General features: G+C 38.0%; 1 protein-coding gene across 8 annotated transcripts in view; it reads right to left on the reverse strand.

Moving 5' to 3' along the window:
- Positions 1-3910: 3910 nt before the first annotated feature.
- HACL1 (2-hydroxyacyl-CoA lyase 1) overlaps positions 3911-23062 on the reverse strand; it is a 35105-nt gene continuing 15953 nt past the window's right edge. For 3 of the 8 annotated variants that reach the window (XM_069475436.1, XM_069475434.1, XM_069475433.1), the window contains 9 exons: positions 22293-22428; positions 16745-16850; positions 15254-15337; positions 14205-14306; positions 11538-11692; positions 10591-10749; positions 8112-8219; positions 6653-6839; positions 3911-4106 (listed from right to left, as the gene is read on the reverse strand). In XM_069475436.1, the coding sequence (XP_069331537.1) occupies positions 4074-4106; positions 6653-6839; positions 8112-8219; positions 10591-10749; positions 11538-11692; positions 14205-14306; positions 15254-15337; positions 16745-16850; positions 22293-22428 (1070 nt within the window). In that variant the 3' untranslated portion in view covers positions 3911-4073. The other 5 variants (XR_011234060.1, XR_011234061.1, XM_069475432.1 and 2 more) reach the window with 4 other exon arrangements.

Here is a 23062-nt window from a genome sequence, read left to right on the forward strand (position 1 = left end):
GTCAAAATTTAAAGAGATCCAGGAGTTTGTGCGCATGCCTTTCTCTGCTCCCTGATTGGAGGGGTGACCATACAACCTGGATTTGCCATGGGTTCACTGGCCACCTAGCTCCTCTTCTGGAAGGGAAGGTTTTGGAGGAGAGGGAAGATGCAAGATAATCCAGTGGAAACCAGAGGTGTAGCCAGTCCTGCCTGTCAGATCTGAATCCAAGGTGTACTTTTATCTCTATCTCTTCTAAGGGTAGAATTTTCTTCTAAGGGTAGAATTTGTAGGATCGTCAATTTCTTCCTTCCATGTTGCTTCATTTATTCAGATTAGCAGCAGCAAACGCAACCAGAAAACACTAGATAATTCAAACTTCACCTGTATACATTTCACTCTCTGTAGTCGGCAGTTTTATCAGGATTTCTCAGTCATAATTCCCCTCTGTAACTTAACTAGTTTCCCATTTTTTTAATACATTCATATGATATTCTCCTGTAGTCACTCTGATATGTACATTTATTTCAGAGTCACAGGCCACTCCTTCGTTGGAATGCACTGCTTACCCACTGCCTACCTAAGTGTCTTGAAAATAAGAAAGGAACACAAATACTTTTGGATTCAATATTCTTTTCATTTTCTTTCTCCTTCAGTGTTTAAAAGTGCTATTGTTTTCTTATAACAGATTTAAGACTTTTTTTCCTAAGGAAAATATATTAATACTCATTTCACATAAGCTGAGCTATTTCAAATGTGTGAAATAACCATAGAAAATATCCACTGAGCTGTTTTTAACCATCATGAGTTCTCATACAACTAGCATTTAGTGAACCCCTGCAGAGCGCTGTGGCCGTATAAAGAAGTAAAAAAAAAAATACACAGCCCCTCTTTTCTAGGAAATGTCGAATTTACTTGGAGAGGTAAGAGCCACTTTGAGAAAAGGGAAACTACTGTTTACTTTTACATTCAATGCTAGGCGGGGATTGCAGTCAGCATTCTCTTCTCTAAAGTCTCACCTTCCTAAAACGCAGTGGCACTTATTGAGGGCCTTTTATATGCCAGGCACTGGGCTGAGCTTCTGCATTGCTTTTTGAATCCCCAAATAACCCCATGAGGTATGAAGTACTTTGGAAAGAACATTAGTAGAGGAACTAACCTGAGAAATCATTTCCCACTGATCTCAACCCTGGATTATGAGTTTTCCTAAATTAATAAAGCTGCCACAATCTTTCAAAGTTCAGTTTTTATGAGGTATTTGGGAATTATATGTACTAGGATCATGTAAGAGTGTTTATTATTTTAAACTAGGAGATGCAAAATGTTTTATAAAAGTATGTTTTAACTATCAACCAATAGATTCAGTTTAAATTTAGTTAATATCTTATCCTTCTAAGGAAAAATCCCTATAAGAAGACAAATTTCTAGATCATTTTTACAAAAGAAGCAGTCAGTGGACTCTGTCAATTAAAGTATTCCTGGACTAATCTGGTCTTTACACATTTATGCTGACCTCTACTGGACAGTTTAGTAATCTGCCAACTTTTTTTTTCTCTTGAGATAATATGGTTAGGAAGGGGCATTTTCCCCAAATTTTACCTAGTATTTAGAAAAGGATTTATATAGTTCAATTCACAAATATTAATTACGCCCTGCAAACCACCTTAGGGCAAAAATCTTATATTGCATTTGGCTGTCAGAGGCAAACATCTGTGGGCAGAGGAGAGAACTGATGAGGTTATCGGAGCTACCCAGTCTGAATGCTCCTTTTTGTTATTCTCTTTCTCCTATGCAGCCCTGGCTCTCTATCATATGCTTAAAAGTACCTAAGAGTACCTCCCACGTGGGCCTGCTTCCAGGGCCCATGAGGGACCAAATTGCAGTATCGCTAGGGTTCACACCTAAAGCTAGAATCTATCACTTTGTGGTGGTCACTTGTGCCCCAAATTACCCAGTGTAGGTCAGTCTGCTATGGGTGGTACAAACAAGCTGAATTTTGATATGAAGTCTTATGCTCCAATTCATATGAAATTGCAGGTAATAAATATGAATGACCTTAAAAATAAGAGACATTTTTCTATTTCTGGTAGTCATTTAAAATTATGTCTGTTTCTGATAATAAAATTACATAATTATTTTTAAAACCTTGTAGAAGGAAAAATGAAGAAATAAAAATGACCTATAATCCTATCACCAAGTTGTATTAAAATATTGGTTTATTTTGTGCCTATCTTTTTTCTCTATGTATGCATGTGCGCATGAGTATGGGTATATTTCCTTATTTGGCCCCATGCCATATTGTGGCCTGCCCTTTTCACATATTATATTGTGATTATTTCTCCATTAATAAATATTACTGCACAAAATTTTTATCTTATGTCAGACCGTAATTTATGTAACCAATATCCTAATATAAAACAGTGGTGTTGTTCCAAAACTATGCTGAATGGCCATTTATATATATATATATTTAAATATATATATATTTATATATACATATTTACATATATATATATTTATATATATAAATATCTGACCAAATATTTTATTATCTCTTGAGGATACATTCCCTAAATGGGCTCCCTGTGTCAAAAGTTATGGGACATGAACATTTTTAAGATTCCAAATATAAGCAATGCTAGAGTTATAGAAATGTACCAATTTCAACTCCAACCAGCAGCATAGGAGTCCCCATTTTCACTTCACCCTCACTATTTCACTTTCACTTCACCAAAATTCAGAATAATTTAATAAGCACTCTGCAGGTGGATAGGCAAAAAAAGGAATTTTCAATATAACTTACACATTCATATTTATTTATACTCATACTTTTAATTTTTTTTATTTTTTGTAGAGATGGGGGTCTTGCTATCTTGTCCAGGCAGGTCTCAAACTCCTGGCCCCAAGCAATCCTCCTGCCTTGGCCTCCCAAAGTGTTGGGATATACTCATACTTTTATTAGCCATTTGTATTTTTTCTGTGAGTTATACATGTATGCCCTGTGCCTATTTTTCTACTGTTACATTAATATTTTTCTTAGTTATAAGAGTTCTTTAGATAGTACAGCTAACTCTTTCGGTCTCAATGTGACATGCATAAACTAAGGCTGTTAATACAAATATACCTTGCAATTATTAGTTTGGATGTGGTGTTACTTCTTTGGCTCAGTAAGTCCTTTTCAGAAAAAAAAAAAAAAGACTCATGAAGTATAGGACAAGCCCCACTAAATGCGGAGGAGACTAAGGTATGAAGTGGTCAAAAGATAAAATATGACTAGAAAGAGCCTATGGACCCCAACTTCCTGCACATGTCTCTACGTTAGACAAGTCTTACAGCTTTTTCTTTGGAAGATGTTTTTACTAAGACAGGTAACTGTCTTAGTCTGTTCAGTGTTGCTATAAGGAAATACCCAAGGCTGGGTAATTTATAAAGAAAAGAGGTTTATTTAGCTCATGGTTCTGCTGGCTAGAAGGTTCCAGATTGGGCATCTGGTGAGGGGCTCAGGTTGCTTCCACTCATGGCAAAAGGTGAAGGGGAGCTGGTGTGTGCAAAGATCACATGGTGTGAGAAGATGCAAGAGAGGGAGTGGAGAGGTGCCAGGCTCTTTTTAACAACCAGCTCTCCTGGGAACTAACTGAGTAAGAATTCACTCATTACCACAAGGACACCACCAAGCCATTCATGAGCGATCTATCCCCATGACCCAAACAACTTCCATTAGGCCCCATCTCCAAAACTAGGGATCAAATTTCAACATGAGGTTTTAGAGGACAAACATTCAAACTATAGCAGTAACTTTAAGAATGAATTTACATAGAAGTATACTGATGTGTATAACTCAGCGGTTAGGCAGTTGCAATGCTATTATTAAATATTTAATAAAACTCTCTTCTTTCATCTGTAAATGGTTATTTCTGTAGTAGAATACTGGTAACTTTTTCTGTTTTTAATCAATTCCTTTACTATAAAATGTCATTTAAAAATGTTTTTTATTTTTCTTGTGCAATTTTAACATTATAGTAATTTTGCTGCAGAAAATAAAATTTCATCTTGCAGGAAAGAGAAAACTCAAGACCACCCACTGGCACCTTTATTTACATTTTAGAGCGTGTCAGCCAGTGAAAATCCTAGAAAAAGAAGACAACAAACATTCAGTCAAAAGAAATAACTGTCTCAAACTCTATCTTCACTGTTTGGCTTGTTCTAAAATTTAAAAGTCCTACATAATGGTGGGTAAATGGGGTTTGTTTTGGGCTAGTGCTTTTCCCAAAAAGGAGCTAAAAATCCATTAGTGAACTTGGCTGTCATGTCCTACAAAACAATCTAAAACGGCTTTCTGGGTCCTCTTCTATTACTAGTAATCAGGGCACAAAAAACCACGCTGTGAAAGAACCAGAAGTGCACTCAAAAGGAGAGAGGAGGTGAAGGAGGCCCACAGAGGCTAAGCTCCCAGAGAAGAACATGGGTAGGAAGAACTGTGCATGACAGCCTTTGCTAGGACTAACACCATCCTACACATGTGGTCTGGACACAGATCTAGGCATTCTCTGTGTCAAAGCAGAAATCAGCCAGCCTACACTGAGAATCAATGACAACGGCAGATGGATAGACAAGACAAAAATCAACAGCTTAGAGAGTATAATATGTGTAGAATTCCACTGGAATGAAGATAAATAATGTTGAAGAGATAAATGCAAGAAATATAAGGATAATCCTCACAGAATTATAATAGAGGAGGATAAGAACTTCCATTTCTCCAGGAATACCCAAACAAAATTCATAGGGAAATTGTAAAACAGATCATTGGAAGCAGATCTTAGAAAGGTGAACTCACTAGCAGAGAGGGGACAATTTATTAGGGCTCTCTATAATTAATATAGTTCTCAAGATCATTTTTATTGTATGCATTCACCAAGCTTGTCATAGTGGCTTTAGTTCCCCTAGTACTCTGATGGCCTGACACCAGGAGGGGGGCATCCTGGGTTGCAAAACTACCATTCCTGTCACTGGAAAGTACATATCCAATCATAAGTTAATAAAACAGCGTAAGATTTAAAAACCTGTCTATTGGGTATCTGGTTGGTATAAATCATTTTGACAAATAGCATTTAAAAAAAGAAAAGGCAATCAGTAAGCCCACAGGGGAAGAGGAGCTTCTCAAAGTTGTTAGCCCTACCTCAGGACAGCCTGCCTGCCTGCTCCCAGAAATCCCACTGACGCCCTGCCCATCATCCTCCTGCACAGTCCTGTACTTATCTTCCTCGTCACTAGCTTCTTCTTGAGTACCTCTTCTCTCTGCTTGAGGTAAATGCCAGAGTCTCTAATATCTGTTTTTACACAAATAGAATTTCAGTAAAATTTTATATATTTTACAGTTTTCAAATTAGTTAATTTATATTTCATCGATCGTCCAGGTGTCTGTTTGCCAATTTGTCCCCAGCCTTGTTCAAGAAAAGAAGAGATCCCACAGTGGACACATGTAAAAACCAAGATGGAAAGTACTTGAAAAATATCGGCTCTGAAGAGTGGCTGATATGCAAGGTGTAAGCATGGAAGACAGGTTATAAGAGGAAGCAAGTGGCAGCACCAGGACCAGGGAACAAAATTAGGTATGAAAAGCAACTTAATCTGGGATGGGAAAGGATCATGCTATACACTTAGTCATTTATTTCACTGCTGTAACCTACACTGTAGTTTTGCCTTAGAGGTCGAAGTCACTGATTTCGAATGTAACAGCACAAACTGTCTGAATACAGTCTAATCTCCCACGTTACTTCCTCCACTCTGTTGTCCAGCCACTCTGGCCTTTTTTTTTTTTTTTTTTTGAGACAGAGTCTCACTCTGTTGCCCAGGCTAGAGTGAGTGCTGTGGCGTCAGCCTAGCTCACAGCAACCTCAAACTCCTGAGCTCAAGCGATCCTCCTGTCTCAGCCTCCCGAGTAGCTGGGACTACAGGCATGCACCACCATGCCCGGCTAATTTTTTTTTCTATATATATTTTTTAGCTGTCCATATAATTTCTTTCTATTTTTAGTAGAGACGGGGTCTCGCTCTTGCTCAGGCTGGTCTCGAACTCCTGAGCTCAAACGATCCGCCCACCTCGGCCTCCCAGAGTGCTAGGATTACAGGCGTGAGTCACCGCGCCCGGCCCACTCTGGCCTTTGTCACTCCTCAGACCTGGCATGCTCCCTCTTGCCTCAGAGGCTTTGCACATCTCTTCCCTCTCCTCTTTGCTGAGTTAGTCCTACTCATCTCTCCCATCTCAGTTTAAGCATCACTTCCTCTGAGAAGCCTTCCAATACCATCAGATTCCTTTGTTATATGTTTGCTTAGAACTGGATTCTCGTCCTTCCAAACAACTGCCTCGCTCTGTTATGGTGCATTCAGTCGTGAGGTTACCGCACTGTCTCTCTACCCTACTGGACTGAAAGCTCCATGAAGGTGAGGACTGAGCCTAGTTTTGCTTCACCATGCTACTCTTAGCACCTAAGACAACATACCTTACACATTATTTCAACAAATATTCGTTGAACAAAAAAGTAAAACTGCCAAACTCAGAAATGGCTTAGAAAGACCTCTGTGAATAACAAAGCATGCACTGTTTGGTAGATACGCTTTGGAGGGGGTGGAGGAATAGATGCATTTCTTGCTTTCTGTTGAGCAACTGCATTTACCTGGGCCTTCCGTGTGGCTTGTGGCTCAATCATGATGTTGATAAGAGAGGGTTTAGTTGTGTCTGCTAGGGTTTGCCTCAGGGATTTCTGGAGTTCTTCTGGTGTTTGTACAAAATACCCTTTGCCTCCAAATGCAATCATGACCTGTTCATAATGAGAGTTCGGCAGAAGACACACTGGAGGGGCCCTGAAAAACAAGGTCACAAGGCAATGAAATTTAAAACTTAAAAGTTCTTAGGGAAAAAGCCATTCTTGAAATAACCCATAAAAAAATTTAGGCTGAACTAAAAGGCATACTTTTATTTCCAACAGTTAAACTGAAATACCAGTACATTAAATTTCCTGTATATCTTTTATTGTCTACATAGCAATGTCTAATAGAACTTTCTGAGATGATAGAAATGTTTTGTTCCTGTGCTATCCAATATAATAGCCACTATCTACTTGTTTCTGTGAGCACTTAAAATGTGACTAGTTAAACTAAGGAACTCAATTTTTAATTTCATTTAATTTAAAATAATTTAAATTTAAATTGCGGGCCAGGTGCAGTGGCTCATGCCTGTACTCTCAGCACTTTGGGAGGCTAAGGCAGAAGGATCATGTGAGGCCAGGCATTCGAGACCAGCCTGGGCGATGGCAAGATACCATCTCTACAAAATATAAAAAAAAAATTAGCTGGACGTGGTGGTGTGTGCCTGTAGTCCCAGCTACTCAGGAGGCTGAGGCAGGAGAATCACTTAAGCCTGGGCATTGGAGGCTGCAGTGAGCTATGATGATGCTACTACACTTTAGCCTGGGCAAGACAGAGAGAGACTTTGTCATCAAAAAAAAAAAAAAATTCAAACTGTAACAATTGCAATGTGCCTAGTGGCTATTTTATACTACACAGCACAAGCTACACTATCAACAATTATTTTAAAAAATGGTTATCACAAAACAACAAATAACAGCAAAATAACAAATGAAGTCAGTGAGGCATAAACAAATATACCCTTACTCTATTCCACCCCCAGGCTGGTTCACAAATTCACAACTGTCTCATACCCTATGGCCAGCCGTAACACTGTCTTAGTTTGGCTCTGCTGTCAGATGATCAAGATTTAGCTAAGTGGTAAAAGAAATGAAGACTTTTGGATCATAAATAATACATAAACATTTATATTCCTACATAGTATGACTGGGACCATTTTGCAATAAGCTCTTTCATTAACAAGGCTCAGATGTCATGCTCATTTATCTGAGTCTTCCGTGGCTCCCTGATTATAAGCTACTGAAGCACCTAATTATGGATATTTGTGCAAAGAGGAAGCACAAAGACAGGATTCCTGCCCTTTATAAGGGCTGACAATCAAAACAGATGACACTTAACCATGTAGGGACATTCTAATACAGTAGACTTTGTAAAGAGAGATTAAAATAGACGAGAGAAAGTAAATACACATCGTTTTCAGTTACTTACACTATAGTAGCATCTTGAGATTTTACCATTTCTTTCCAAGTATCTGTATCAAAACCTTGGTAAATTCCATTATTATTCACCACCAAGATTATGATCGGCAAGTTGTACCTCAAAGTGAAAGTAAAATATGAAAGAAATTATTCTTTACTCTTAAGCAATTTCTTTTCTTTGGGCTGAAATTTTAACTTAAAAATGGATAAAGTTTTCTATAAACTTTTTGTAATTTTAGAGGAATACTAAAAGTTAAGCATGTATTATCCTAATAAAGATTTGTTTCATAAAATCATTATCAGAAACATCATGAAGTGGTAGAAAGAAGGCAAGATTAAGAGTTAGTAGACCTGGTTTTACTACCATTTAGCTATGGACCTCAGGCAAATCACCGAGCTTTTCTGAATCTGGGTTTTCATAGATCTATACAGTAATATGAATGACACCTTCCCTACTTAAAACCCTCTAAAGCACCTCTTCTGGGTGGTTCCTAGGAGTACTAGTTGAAAACTGCCTTTCTACCTCCTGAGCTGCTCAGACTAGATGCTGTGGGAGATACACAATCTGCGCTCAAGCCACTGCACCCATTATTAGAAACACACTACACGGTGTAATCAGTACAGAAAGAGAGTATCTAACAATGTGCCAAACAGTATAGCAAAGACCAAAAAAAGATGATTAATCTTTTTATTTTTATTTTTATTTCATCTTATTATGGGGGAGACAGAATTTCAGGTTACATACGTTGCCCATGTACCGCCTGTCCCCCCAAGTCAAAGCTCCAGGCGTGTCTGTTCCCCAGACAGTGCGCGTTGCACCCATCATGTAGGTATATATCCCTCCCTTCCCCACCCCCTCCTTCCCGAGTCAGCACCTTCAAGCGTGACCATTCCCCAAACGGTGCGCAATGCACTCATTATGTAGGCATACACCCATCCCCTCCCCCCACCCTCCACCTCAGTCTGATTATCTGATTGGTATCCTTCCCAGATGTGTATTTAGGTGATGATCAGGGAAACCAATTTTCTGGTGAGTACATGTGATGCTTGTTTTTCCATTCTTGGGATACTTCACTTAATATAATGGGTTCCAACTCTCTCCAGGAGAACCATAGAGGTGTCGTATCTTCGTTATTTCTTATAGCTGAGTAATAGTCCATGGTATACATATACCACAGTTTAAGATGATTAATCTTTATTAATGACTGAAAAAGAATGTGGGCTTTATTTTCTGATATAATTTCTGATGGCAGGTAGTAAAAATAAAACTAAACTGCACGCTGTTAAATAACAGGACTGTGGTAACTATTTCTCTCCATGCTCAAAGGCAAACATTCTCTAGAAGGCCAACTGCCTCATAAATCACCTTTTTGTTGTATGTCAGTTGGTTGTCGATGCAGACACTCTTAACAGACACAAACAGTTGGCCCTCCGTATCTGTGAGCTCCGCATCTGTGGATTTAACCAACTGCAGATCAAAAATATTTTTTAAAAAACTGTGTCTGTATTAAACAGGTAGATTTTTTTCCTTGTTGTTATTTCCTAAATGATACAGTATAACAACTACTTACATAGCATTTAAGTATTATAAGCAATCTAGAGATGATTTAAAATATATGGGAGGATGTGTATAGGTTATATGCAAATACTACACCATTTTATATCAGGGACTTGGGTATCCTCAGATTTTGGTATCTGAGGGAGGGTCCTGGAATCGATCCCCCGTGGGGGGGGGGACAACTATATATTCCCCCAATCTTGTAAGTTTTATATATCAAAGCTTTGAAAGCCCCAAACATCATTCAAAAAAACCCTAATAAGAGCCCTGGCTAAGAAAAGAATGGTTTTACTACAGTTTAAATACAGCTGGGGAAAAGAAATCTCCATACTTTCATGGTGGATCTACAGCTCATGAGTTTCTCCATGAATCCTCATAACTACAAACAGCATCCAGATGGCTCACATTCATGGAATGTCACCTCAAAATTTACCTGGATTATCTCATTTGTTCTTTTCAACCATTCTCTAAGGTAGAAACTATTACTATTCCTATTATAGAGGAGAAGAAAGTGAGGCTTGGTTAAGTGATTTAACCAAAGTCACTTGGTTTTGACACGATAGAACCAGTATCTAAATCCAGGCCATTTGTCCCAGAGGCTGTGCTCTTAACCACCACACTCCGCTGTCTCCCTGAAGAAAACAAGCTTCTGTCAGGCCAAAACATTTTCTTTTTCAGTGACCTTAAAACGACCCTCCACAGATTTATAGGTTTTTAGCATACAGTGAGGAGGTCAGGAACACAAGAAGACACTGTCCTGGAAGAGAAAGACCGTGGGTTACTTGTAGTGGTATTCTCAGGACAGACCGCAGTGCTATGCACAGGGCACCTGGCACATGGTGAACACTTGGTAAGTATTTATTACGCAAGTGGAGATATAATTTTTCATATTTTGGAGAATGAAATGCTCTGATTCAGGATGCTGTTTTACCTGCAGATGGTTTCCAACTCCATGCCAGAAAAGCCAAACGCACTGTCTCCTTCCACACAGATGACCCGCTGCCCAGGGCTTCTATCTTTAGCCAGTACAGCAGCTGCAATAGCAAATCCTAAACCAACTCCCATTGTTCCAAAAGTACCAGCATCAAGTCTGTTGGGGAACAAAACTAAAATGAAACTCTGGGGCATGTCACAGAGGGTAGAGTGGACACAAACCTTTTAGTCATATTCACATGGTTTATGAAAAAATAAAGAACCATAAAAACACTCTTTTTCTTTAATATAAAATCTTTATTTTTTATTTTTATTTTTTTTGAGACAGAGTCTCATTCTGTTGCCTGGGCTAGAGTGCCGTGGCGTCAGCCTAGCTCACAGCAACTTCAAACTCTTGGGCTCAAGCAATCCTACTGCCTCAGCCTCCTGAGTAGCTGGACTACAGGCATGTGCCACCATGCCTGGCTAATTTTTTCTATATATTTTTAGTTGTCCAGTTAATTTCTTTCTATTTTTTAGTAGAGACGGGGTCTTGCTCTTGCTCAGGCTGGCCTCGAACTCCCGACCTCGAGCAATCCTCCCGCCTCAGCCTCCCAGAGTCCTAGGATTACAAGTGTGAGCCACTGCACCCGTCCAATATAAAATCTTTAGACTATGAGGAATGAATTTGTCAAGAATAAGCAGAATGATAGGGAAAAGCCACTCATGACTATTTGCAAGACTGTAAATATATCCTTAGAACACTGAGAATACAAATTATCACATGATACCAAGGACATACCAAGCATGATAAGTCTACAAAACCTCACCTAAGAATACTTTTATGAAATATGTCCTCATACACTGCACATGTATAATTTCTCAAATGTTTTCTTAATCTGTATTATTATAGTTTAAAATTAAACACATTATAATTAATTATAATTTCTTTCTTGGAAGACTTACCTGTGACGGGGAAGGTAGTTTTGAAGCACAGTGCGTCCAATGTCCATTGTATTTGATCCTTCGCTTACAATAAAACAGTCTCTAGGTAGTTGTTCTTGAACATGGTAGAATACTGTATAATAATTCATAGGCAGGGATTTTTGGGAAGCTAATTCCTAAAGAGTAGGCCAGAATATAATCAAATTAGATTGGGATACAATGAAAATAACCAATGTCAATAAGCTACTATCAAACTTACTTAGAAATAGGCAACTATAAGTTTCCCAAAATGATTACAAAATAGCCACTCGGAGAAGTTAATTGACCTATGAACAGTCCTGGGGGACATGTTAAGAAAAATGTGTCCCATAGCCCCTGTTTGGGACAAAGTCAAATAAGTTAGGGAAGCCAGGCATGGTGGCTCACGCCTGTAATCCTAGCACTTGTGGGGGCTGAGGTGGGATGACTGCTTGAGGCCAGAAGTTCAAGACCAGCCTGGGCAACATCATGACCCTGTCTCTACAAAAAATTTGAAATTAGCTGGTTGCAGTGGCTTACACCTGTAGTCCCAGCTACTTGGGAGGCTGAGGCAGTAGGATCGCTTGAGCCCAGGAGTTTGAGGTTGCTGTGAGCTAGGCTGATGCCACGGCACTCTAGCCAGGGCAACAGAGTGAGATCCTGTCTGGGGAAAAAGAAAAGAAAGAGAAAAAGAAAAAGAAAAAGAAAGGGAAGAGAAGAGAAGAGGTCAGGGAATCTTTTTCTGGAGATCCACAATGCACAGTAGCATATTAAAGACTAAGAAGCTCTATAGTAAAGATAGCTGGGAAACATTGGGTTAAACAAAACTAAACATTCTTATTTGAGCACTCTTAGGAAAACATTGCCTTAGAAAAAGGAAAACTTTTATTCCAGAATAATTTCATCTGAAATATGGCCCTAAACTTAAAATAAAAATATCATAATTTTAGAAAACAATCTGAAAACCTGGTTCTTCCTGCAAACCCTGGAGAGTAAACCAGATATGCTACACCCACTATTCTAAAGAGTCCCTACCTGAATGGAGGGAAAAGCAGCAGGGTAGAGGCCTTTGTCTAGACACATGCCTTTTATGGCTAGGAGAAAGCCACAGGCGACTTTAGCAGCAACAAAGCCATCTGGCCCCAGCACTGCCTCTTGTGCTACTTTGTTCTGCTGGAGATTATACCCAAGATGGATGAGGGACCTTCCTATACTCCTGTACCAGAGAAGAGAGGCAAGTTCCTTCCATCTTAAACTTAGGTCACTCCTAGGAAAAAGAAGGTCATGATATGATTCAGGAAATAGAAGTGAGACTGGCTCCTGATAGGAAAAACAGTCACTGATTAAAATTGCAATGTAAGATTCATGTATAATCAATTCTGCTATAATGCGTGGTACAAAAAATATGAATTTATTCCAAGGTGACTGATATTAGGGCATCAGGTAAGCATAATTCAAATTTCATATTTGCTTATGTATAATTCTGCCAGCAAGAAACACTAGGTAAACACAGAAAACTGTACCCAGCTGATTCAAGATATACAGGAATATACAAAACAATGAAAAAAATCAGGAAATACCTTTCTCACAATCAGAGGGAAGGCATTATACATATGTACAGAGACTTTAAATAAAAACTGCCAAGTCCTGCAGAAGTGACTCATTTTAGTGCTTTAGCATTGGATGGTTTGGTGGTTTCAAACATCACTACAATGTCCAAAGCCTTCGCTATCAGGCAAAGCCACAAGTTCAAACGAGAGAGTTGCAAAGGAATTTCTAGTAGTAACAGAAAAGTTAAATTAAAAAGAAGGCTGTACATTGGATCAAATTTTCCATTTTGATGAAACAGCTATCTATTATAATCTCATGCCTTGAAGGTCTGATATCTTTTTTTTGAGACAGGGTCTCTCTGTTGCCCAGGCTAGTGTGCAATGGCATCATTACCGCTAACTGCAACCTCAAACTCCTGGGCTCAAGTGATCCTCCTGCCTCAGACTCCCAACTAGCTTGGACTACAGGCATGCACCACTGTGCCCAGCTAATATTTAAAAATTTTTTTTGTAGAGATGGGGGTATCAATAAGTTGCTCAGGCTGTCTTAAACTCCTGGCCTCAAGTGATCCTCCTGCCTTGGCCTCCCAAAGTGCTAGGATTACAGCCTTGAGACACCACACACAGCATGAAGGTTCTATATGTTAAAGGCAGAAAAACATGCCCTGACATGCCTCAGGACTTAAAGTTCTAAAAAAATCACTTGTGATTTTCTGTGTTATCATCAAATTGAGAACAATGAGCCACATCCATCGCATCCACTACTACAACTTTCCATCCCATGGCAGATCACCCTCCTTCCACTAGCTCACAGGAACTCACAAGCCACAACCCTCCCAATGCCTGCTTCGCACTTGAGGTCTATTTCAAGGTAAAGTGCTATATTTACTGGCATACATTTCTTAACCATTTAACATGTTTAAAACTTTGCTACCATTTTTATTAAGTTCCTCTCTTAACTTTAGGTTTCATAAAGTTTTTAAGAGTCATGTCCCTTAACCCCTTTTTCCCATGAGCCCTGCGGTTTATACTGCATGATTTTGCACAGCAAGGTGATTTTTAGGAATGCTTATGTCAGATTATGGCAGAACTAACCGAGCTTCAGTGGGTCCCTTCTTACCTGAGATGCAGCTTCATTGCTCTTCATTTTTTCCCTCAGAGTTTTCCACCACTTGCTCTCTGGAGGATACTGCCACGGTATTTTATCAAATTCTTCTAAAAGCTAAAAAACCACAAATTTTTTCTTTCTTTTTGAAAATAAACTTAAATCATATTAACATGAAAATCTCCTCCTAAAGAAGAAAATATTGCCATGCTATTCTCCTCTTTGCATCACTGGGACTATTTGTTTTTCCTCTAGGTAGCAAACAACTGATAGAAGATAAATGGGTAACAAGGAAAGCTTTTGTTTGGGTCAGTGTGGATTTCAGCCAGATACTGAGATTCCCATAGGACAAAGTGAAGCGCTACTTCCTCTACACCTCAGGCAGAGGCTCTGAAGCCCTCCTCAGTCTTTGACACTAGAAGGAAAACCACCCTCTCCATAGAAGCCCTGCAGGAACGCCAACAAATACCTATTGATTCCTATGATACAGACCAAAAATGCTCCAGAGTGATTTAATATGTTAATGGGGATTACATCTTAACATCTTATAGTCATGAAAACAATATCAATTTATATCATCCAAAATCAAGTGATAAATGCGACTACATTTTACCTCCTTTCACAGTGAAATATGCAAACTATGTACAAATAATAAGAACCTGAAAAAGTCACTGATTACAGCTTGAAGAGTAAAAAGCTCTTTATTACCTAAAGAAATACTAAATTCAATTTTTCTGGTGAGTAAGCCATTTCTTGGCTGTAAGTTCCATTCCTTTGAAAGATGTATTATAATTTTTCAGTTAGCTAGATCCTGTATAGTAAGTAACTGTTTACCTACTGAAGGACTTTAAATTTTCTATCACCTTCTAAAAATGAGCTATGTACAAGAAGTTGGATTTACCAAGTTCCAAAGTTATATGTAAGAAGTTTTCCATAATAAATTTTATTTAAAATAGATATTAATAGACCTGTTACCAAGGGAATCAAGACTAAAACATTTTCAAGAATTGACTGTTCCCTAAAGATTAATCCACATAAACTAAAACCCAGGCAGAAGTCCTTACCTGTTTAGTGACAGCATTTATGTCTCCTAGCAAAGTCACTGCAGGCCTTACATTATTCCCCAATTCTTCTGCACAGATATCAACCTAAAAATGAGACATGGCTAAACAACAACCCGTGTTTATTCTTAAAAATCTTTAAGAAGTCAATCAACACTGAATAAATGAACTGTGATATATAACATATGATCAGTTATTCAGAAGTTCCTTAATAAAAGCAAATGTCCATAGAACTATGTTAGTATCATAGCTAGTATAGAGAACCTCATCATCTTCCCTCATTTTAAAATCTAATGTAAGGAATTTTGGTATTGTTCTATTATACCCACAGGAATATATTTGACCTGATCAATTACAGTTTTGAATTTAATCAATAAGTTCTATTGAATTAGATTTGAAATTTCTATCTAAAGCAGAGGTTACCAAATTTGAGCATATATCAGAATCACCTGGTGGGTTTGTTAAACTATAGGTTGCAGGGGTCTACCTCAGAGCCTCCGATTTCAAGAGGTCTGGGTCTGGAAATATGCATTTCTAATAGATTTCCCAGGTGGTGTTAATGCTGCTGGCCCAGGGAACTATTCCATGAACACGACGTGATTACTTCCCCCATTTACTCAGAAGCTCCATTTCTGGATGGCCATGGCCAAGTGAAAATGGCTTCTGCAAGGAGGAATAATTTAGCCACCCCAAAGGGGATGCGGTTTATCCTGTTATCAAGAGGGGCAACCAAGAGGTAGCAGCATCTTCTAGGCACAACCCAAGGTCTTACTGGTTTGTGGTTTCAGTTCTCGATGGCCTCAGGTGGGAAAGGGGCTATTAAAAGTTGATTCCTTAAGAAATGAAAGGTAGTTTGGGAGAAGACAGCAATTGTAGCTGGGTCATCAAACATCCAATGGAATGGGGACAATCATGTAGAACTTGTAGGTTTGCATGTCACTATGTAGGTAGTACTTTCCACACCAGTAAGGAAACTGGATTATAAAGAGGATCCTAATGATACAAGAGTCATCAAAGAGAAGTCAGAGTATATTCCAGACACTGTTTGATGACATAGATAAAAGCAGTATAGTTTAGAGATTTCCAACCAAAAGATCAAAGAAAGTTTTGGCTTCTAAAAGAAAACATAACCTCACTTCTTAACAATGCCAAATGTTTCATTCTAATCTACCATCCTACTTAAATCTGTTTTCTCTACCTTTAAATGTACTTGAACTGTGAAGAAGAGGTAAATTATACTTTTCAAACTATTTGAAACTTGATTTTGAAAGGTTTTCTGGTTAGAAATAAAGCAGCACATTATGTTCCATAGGCTTGAGAAGGCAGCTTATTTTGGTACCTGTAATTATGTTAGACAATTTATAAAATTCTACTTTTATAAAAAGAGAAACAGTTCTTTACGGAAGTTAGAAAGAAAGCAGAGCTGATAATAGTTGAGAAGGAGAACAATAAACTGCAAATAGCTCTGATTTTAAATCTCTCCTCTCTAAATACCTGGATAAACTTCACATCTGGCCGGTATCTTGGAGGCAGTCCAAAATGTAAAATCCAATTTAGTCTTGCACCAAGTAACACAATTACATCAGCAAACTGCAAAGCCCTATTTAAAAAAACATCTGATATAACACAAAAGGAATAACTATATTTCTTATGTGAATTATTCTAAAATTAATTTCTAAAGTATTTTTAAAAGTCTACATAATTTAGAACTTACATTAGACTTCAGAATCAGCTTCTAGGGTAAACTTGATCTTTCAAACTAAAATCATTTATGAAATCATTCTATTTAAATAGTAATCTAAAAGAAGAAGTAGAAAAAATATTACCATAAACTGTCTCTATTCTGTATTTTATTTATTAGTTTTTTATCATTGGAAAAATTCATATAAGTCCACTATAGACAACCCAGAGAAAACAGAAAAAGTATAAAGAAAAAAGCAAAATCGGCCGGGCGCGGTGGCTCACGCCTGTAATCCTAGCACTCTGGGAGGCCGAGGTGGGCGGATCGTTTGAGCTCAGGAGTTCGAGACCAGCCTGAGCAAGAGCGAGACCCCATCTCTACTAAAAATAGAAAGAAATTATATGGACAGCTAAAAATATATATAGAAAAAATTAGCCGGGCATGGTGGCGCATGCCTGTAGTCCCAGCTACTCGGGAGGCTGAGACAGGAGGATCGCTTGAGCTCAGGAGTTTGAGGTTGCTGTGAGCTAGGTTGACGCCACGGCACTCACTCTAGCCTGGGCAACAGAGTGAGACTCTGTCTCAAAAAAAAAAAAAAAAAAAAAGCAAAATCATCCCATAATACTGTCCATTTATAAACTATTATTAATATCCTGGCATATTTCCATCTAGTCTTTTTTTCTATGCAAGTATATTTTTATGTAGTCGAGCTTATATACTATAATACTGTCTCATGCATTTTTGTTCATTATAAATGTTTTCCTTTGTTATTAAGTTTTTCTTGAGTACAATTTTTAAAGGCTACATATTTTGCTGAACACATACACCACAGTTTATTTAATGTTTTTTCAATTGCTGGATATTTTCTTTGTAATTAATAGTACTGAGTGGGATATCTTTATACTTAAGTCTTAATGTACTCTTCACATTGATTTCTAGAAGAAGGTATTTTTAAGTCTATTGATTCATATTCCTGAATTGCTTATATAATGCTATTGTCAATATAACTCTGATCTCTAATGATTTTTACTTTGATATCACAGCCACCTTGCTTTCCTTTTGTTTACTTCACATGTCTTTGCTCAGTCTTGTTTTTAAGCTACATAATTATGTTTCCGATGTGGCTCTTATAACACATTTAGTTGCTGTTATTATTAATCCAATCTGAATGTCTCTGCCTTTGTCCAGGACAGTTTATTAACATAACTGCTGTGGGTTTTGCTTTTTATTTCTCATTTTTCTGCTTCTTATATTTGTTTCCCATTTTTTCTATCTTTTGTCATACAGGATCTGTATTTACTACTTTTGTTTTCTTCAGTGATGAATGCAACTTTCACAGAAATTATAAACTCAAAAACAAAGTATATATTTAAAAAAGCATCTTCATGTGCTATATTAGTCCTATGGGACCCAATTTAACAAAAAAATAAAAACTGCAATTGGCAGGATAGATTTGCTTACTGATACTCTAAAACTGTTGAAATTATTGATTCAATTATTTATAGCACCTTGCAATCTTTTTAACACTATTAATGTCATTATCTTCTTAAAATTTGGCTAAAAGGAAAATAAGCTTCAGTTCAACCTAAGTTAAAGATTAAAAAATTTTTCATCAGATAAAGGACTGATAACAAGAATCTATTTAGAACTCAGGAAAATCAGCAAGAAAAAATCAAGCAACCCTATCAAAAAGTGGGCAAAGGACATGAATAGAAATTTTTCAAAAGAAGATATAAAAATGGCTAACAAACATATGAAAAAGTGTTCAACATCTCTAATCATCAGGGAAATGCAAATCAAAACCACAATGAGATATCACTTAACCCCAGTGAGAATGGCCTTTATCAAAAAAACCCAAAACAACACATGTTGGCGTGGGTGTGGAGAGACAGGAACACTAATACACTGCTGGTGGGACTGCAAACTAGTGCAACCCCTGTGGAAAGCATTATGGAGGTATCTTAAACAGATTCAAGTAGACCTGCCATTTGACCCAGCAATCCCATTACTGGGCATATACCCAAAGGAAAAAAGGTCATTCTGTAACAAAGACACATGTACCCGAATGTTTATAGCAGCACAATTCACAATAGCAAAGATGTGGAAACAACCCAAATGCCCATCAATACATGATTGGATTAGTAAACTGTGGTATATGTATACCATGGAATATTACTCAGCTATAAGGAATGATGAAGATACGACATCTCTATGGTTCTCCTGGAGAGAGTTGGAACCCATTATATTAAGTGAAGTATCCCAAGAATGGAAAAACATGCATCACATGTACTCACCAGAAAATTGGTTTCCCTGATCATCACCTAAATACAAATCTGGGAACGACACCAATTGGACATCAGACTGAGGTGGGGGGTGGGGGAGGGGATGGGGTTATGCCTACACAATGAGTGCATTGCGCACTGTTTGGGGAGTGGTAACACTTGAAGGTGCTGACTCGGGAAAGGGGGGGTGGGGAAAAAATATGAAACTATTGTTTTTAACTTGCACTGTTCACTTAATAATTTATCATGAATAAAAAAAAAAAAGGAAAAAAAAAAAGATTAAAAAATTTTTTTAAGTTAATGAATTAATTTGGTTACAGTGTAAAGTATACTAATATGAATGAAAAGTAAAGGCATAATCTAGTCAGACAGCATTAAATGAGCGACAATTAAAGATTCAGCAGCAAAAATTCCACTTAAAAAACCCTCAGAATTAATTGTAATCCATGCATGAAATTACGAAGAACACCAAATGCATGACAGTGGTGAACTACGAAGAGGGAAGGATGGAAAGGGGTCCAGAATGATATATACGGGACTGCAAATGAATCCATAATATAATATAGTGTTACTATCTGATGCAAAATTTGTCAGATTTAGGCTGGGTGCAGTGGCTCACACCTGTAATCCTAGTACTTTAGAGGCTGAGGCAAGAGGATTGCTTGAGCTCAGGAGTTCGAGACCAGCCTGAGCAAGAGCAAGATCCTGTCTCTACTAAAAAGTAGAAAAATTAGCCAGGTGTTGTGGTGTATACCTGTAGTCCCAGCTACTTGGGAGGCTGAGGCAAGAGGATTGCTTGAGCCCAGGAATTTGAGGTTGCAGTGAACTACAATGATGCCACTACACTCCAGCTGGGACAACAGAGCGAGACTCTGTCTCAAAAAAAAAAGTTGTCAAATTTAAAATGGATTCACTTGTGTCAAACCCTGGCAAATGGAGCTGGGGAAGGCCATGAGGGGAGGGCTCTCATAAACGATTTGCCTGATAACAGGAACTATCCTAAGAAGTTTTTCCAAACCACAGCTTACTACATGAGTCACACAAGGACAGCTAGTTGCTTATACAAAAACACTTGCCTGACATACTGTCTCAAAAGCCCAATCCAGTAAATAGCCCCCTATGACCTAGCAACTGCCACCACTCACCATTCGGGGCTTGCCAGCTCCCGAAAGACACTGTAAACAGAATAAACTTTCTTTTAAAACAAATTTTGTAACTTTGTCTTTCCCCAATAAAACCCTAACCTTTTCCTTTGTTCTCCAGATATACAGTAGGCCACCTTGGTCTCTATGTATGTCCCAGATTGTGATCTTCATTCTTATATATTATTCCCAAATAAAATCTTTTTACTTAGAGCTTGTCTCTTTGTATTTTTTATGCTGACATTGATAAAGTTGAGTGGTGGTTATATAAGTGTTCATTAAATTATTCTCTCTTCCTGTCTGTATATTTAGAATATTTCATAATAAAGAAATTTCAAGAAATGTTTAAAACAAGGTACAGTATAACACAAAGTGTGTCTTAAAAGTCTAAAAAGAGGAGGCTTCCAGTGATGGCTAAGATTAGGTACATTTGAAGAAGCAAACACAAGGGGATGAGTTTCCAAGGGTTTTTTTCCCCTTCTTTTATCTCCTGGCTTTGACTCAAGGGCAGCCCTAGTTGCAGAACTGCAGGCAGCAAAAACTTGGAAAGAAACCGTCTTTTTGGCCAGAGTATCAAGAAAGGGGGCCTTTGCATGTTGGAAAGTATGGGGGAAAAAATTCAGATTTTTTTTCTGTTTCTCTTTTTCTCCCAGCCTTGCTCTGAGGGCAGCCCTGTTGCAGAGCTGTAGTGTGGTGGCTCCCAAGCAGCTATTATAAAATTCCAGGGAAATATCATCTTTCAGGCAGAGGAACCAGGAAAAGGACTCTTGTGGTCTGACGAGTATGGAGATAATCCCCATTACTTTTTTCTTTTGCAACTTGCTCAGAGGGCAACTCCAGTTGTATGGTACTATAAGGCAGCAAAGAATGCTAGGCAGCAATGAAGGCCAGGATGTGATCCACTATTATATCATTAATAATAAAAACAATACTCTCCACTCAGTTTCCATCCTCAAGGCCAGGATGTCTGGGAATGGGGGTGGGGGAGGGGAGCCGGGAAGTCCTAGAAAGGAGAGAAAAGAAATCTCTAATTCTGGGTATGAACCAGGACATATCTGGGGCTCACCCCTAAGCTGGGCATGTGCAGAAAGACCCAAAACAGCAAAGCAAAAGCTCCGAAACTGAACTGACCCTGGAACAACTGCCCACAGTAAGAGAGTACTTGTGGTCTGAAGCTAACATAACCAGGTTGACTGCTTGCTAAAACAATAAATAAACAAAAATCAACATTGCACAGAGGATTTTAATATGACTCAGAATCTTACAACATAATATTCAAAAATCCAGGATACAATCCAAAATTACTCAAGTACAAAAAGAACCAGAAACATGTGGCCAATTCTCAAAAGGAAAGATAATGAATAGATGCCAATGCAAAATGACCCAGATGTCAGAATTAATAAACAAATACTTTAAAGCAGCTATTATAACTATGCTCCAGGAAGTAAGGAAAAATATTCTTGAAATAAGTGTAAAGATATAAGTTCTCAGCAGAGAAATAGAAAATATAAGAGAGAAAAGGATTAAAAAGAAATGAACAGATACTCAGGGACCTGTGGGACAATATCAAAATGTCTAATATTTGTATCACTGGAGTTCCAAGAGAGAAGCAAAAGACTGACGTAGAAAAAATATCCGAAGAAATAATGGTGAAAACTTTCAAATTTGGAGAAAGACATAAATTTTCAGATTCAAGAAGATTTGAGAACTCCAAACAGGCTAAACTAACAGAAAACCATGTCTAGATATGTCGTAATTAAACTGCTGAAAACCAAAGATAAAGAAAAATCTTGGGAGCAGTCAGAAAACCAATATATTACAAATAACGTAACTTACACAATTCTTTCAGAACTTCTCCCTGGATTCATTAATATTACAAAATCATTTATCCTAAAATCTGCCATGACATTGTATTTAAAATCTGGAACGCCACACACCTGGATCTGGCTGCACCTACACAGTTTGGATGGTTGTCAGGGACCACACCCTTTCCCATAGGGGTGGGCAAAAATGGCAATTTACACTGCTCCACCAATTTTCTGATATTCTCCTCTGCACGAGCATAAGCAGCACCTACAAGAAATGCAAATGTATTGGATGATTCAGTTAAGCTCCAGGCTCTGTGACAAAGACATTGAGACTTACCCTCAATGTCTTTGTATACTCAGTTCTCGCTTCCTGCATTGCCTTTGGTCCCTTTGTACACTAGGTGAACTATTACAGTCTTTCCATAGCACCTACACAAGCAAATTGTTGCTGCTCTCCTTGAGAATCCATCCACCTTACCCTCTCTGTATACACCACACAAAGAGTATATTGCACTTACTTGTTGTTACCAGGTCTATCTTCCCCATAGGTAGGAACCATTATTTCTCCATATCCCTCATGAATGTTTTCTACGATTCCTGCCTTATCATAAGCACTCATCAAATGTTCATTAAAGGAAGAATGAAAACTATTATAGCACCCACTGAGTGCTTGCCACATACTTTGCTATTTAATTGTATTCTACTGAGGTAGTTAATATTTCCATTTTACAAGTGAGGTAACTGACACTCAAAGCAGTTATTTGCCAAAGTCACAGAGCTAATACATCATATAATGCATTCAACTCAGCTCTGACCTCAATTTTTTTTTATTGTCCACAATTTTCATCAAAACTATTTTTAGTTTCTATTTATTTAGTTCCTAAGTAGTTGATAATTGC

Source organism: Eulemur rufifrons, chromosome 7 (assembly GCF_041146395.1).
Source record: "Eulemur rufifrons isolate Redbay chromosome 7, OSU_ERuf_1, whole genome shotgun sequence".
In the NCBI taxonomy this organism is placed as follows: Eukaryota; Metazoa; Chordata; class Mammalia; order Primates; family Lemuridae; genus Eulemur; species Eulemur rufifrons.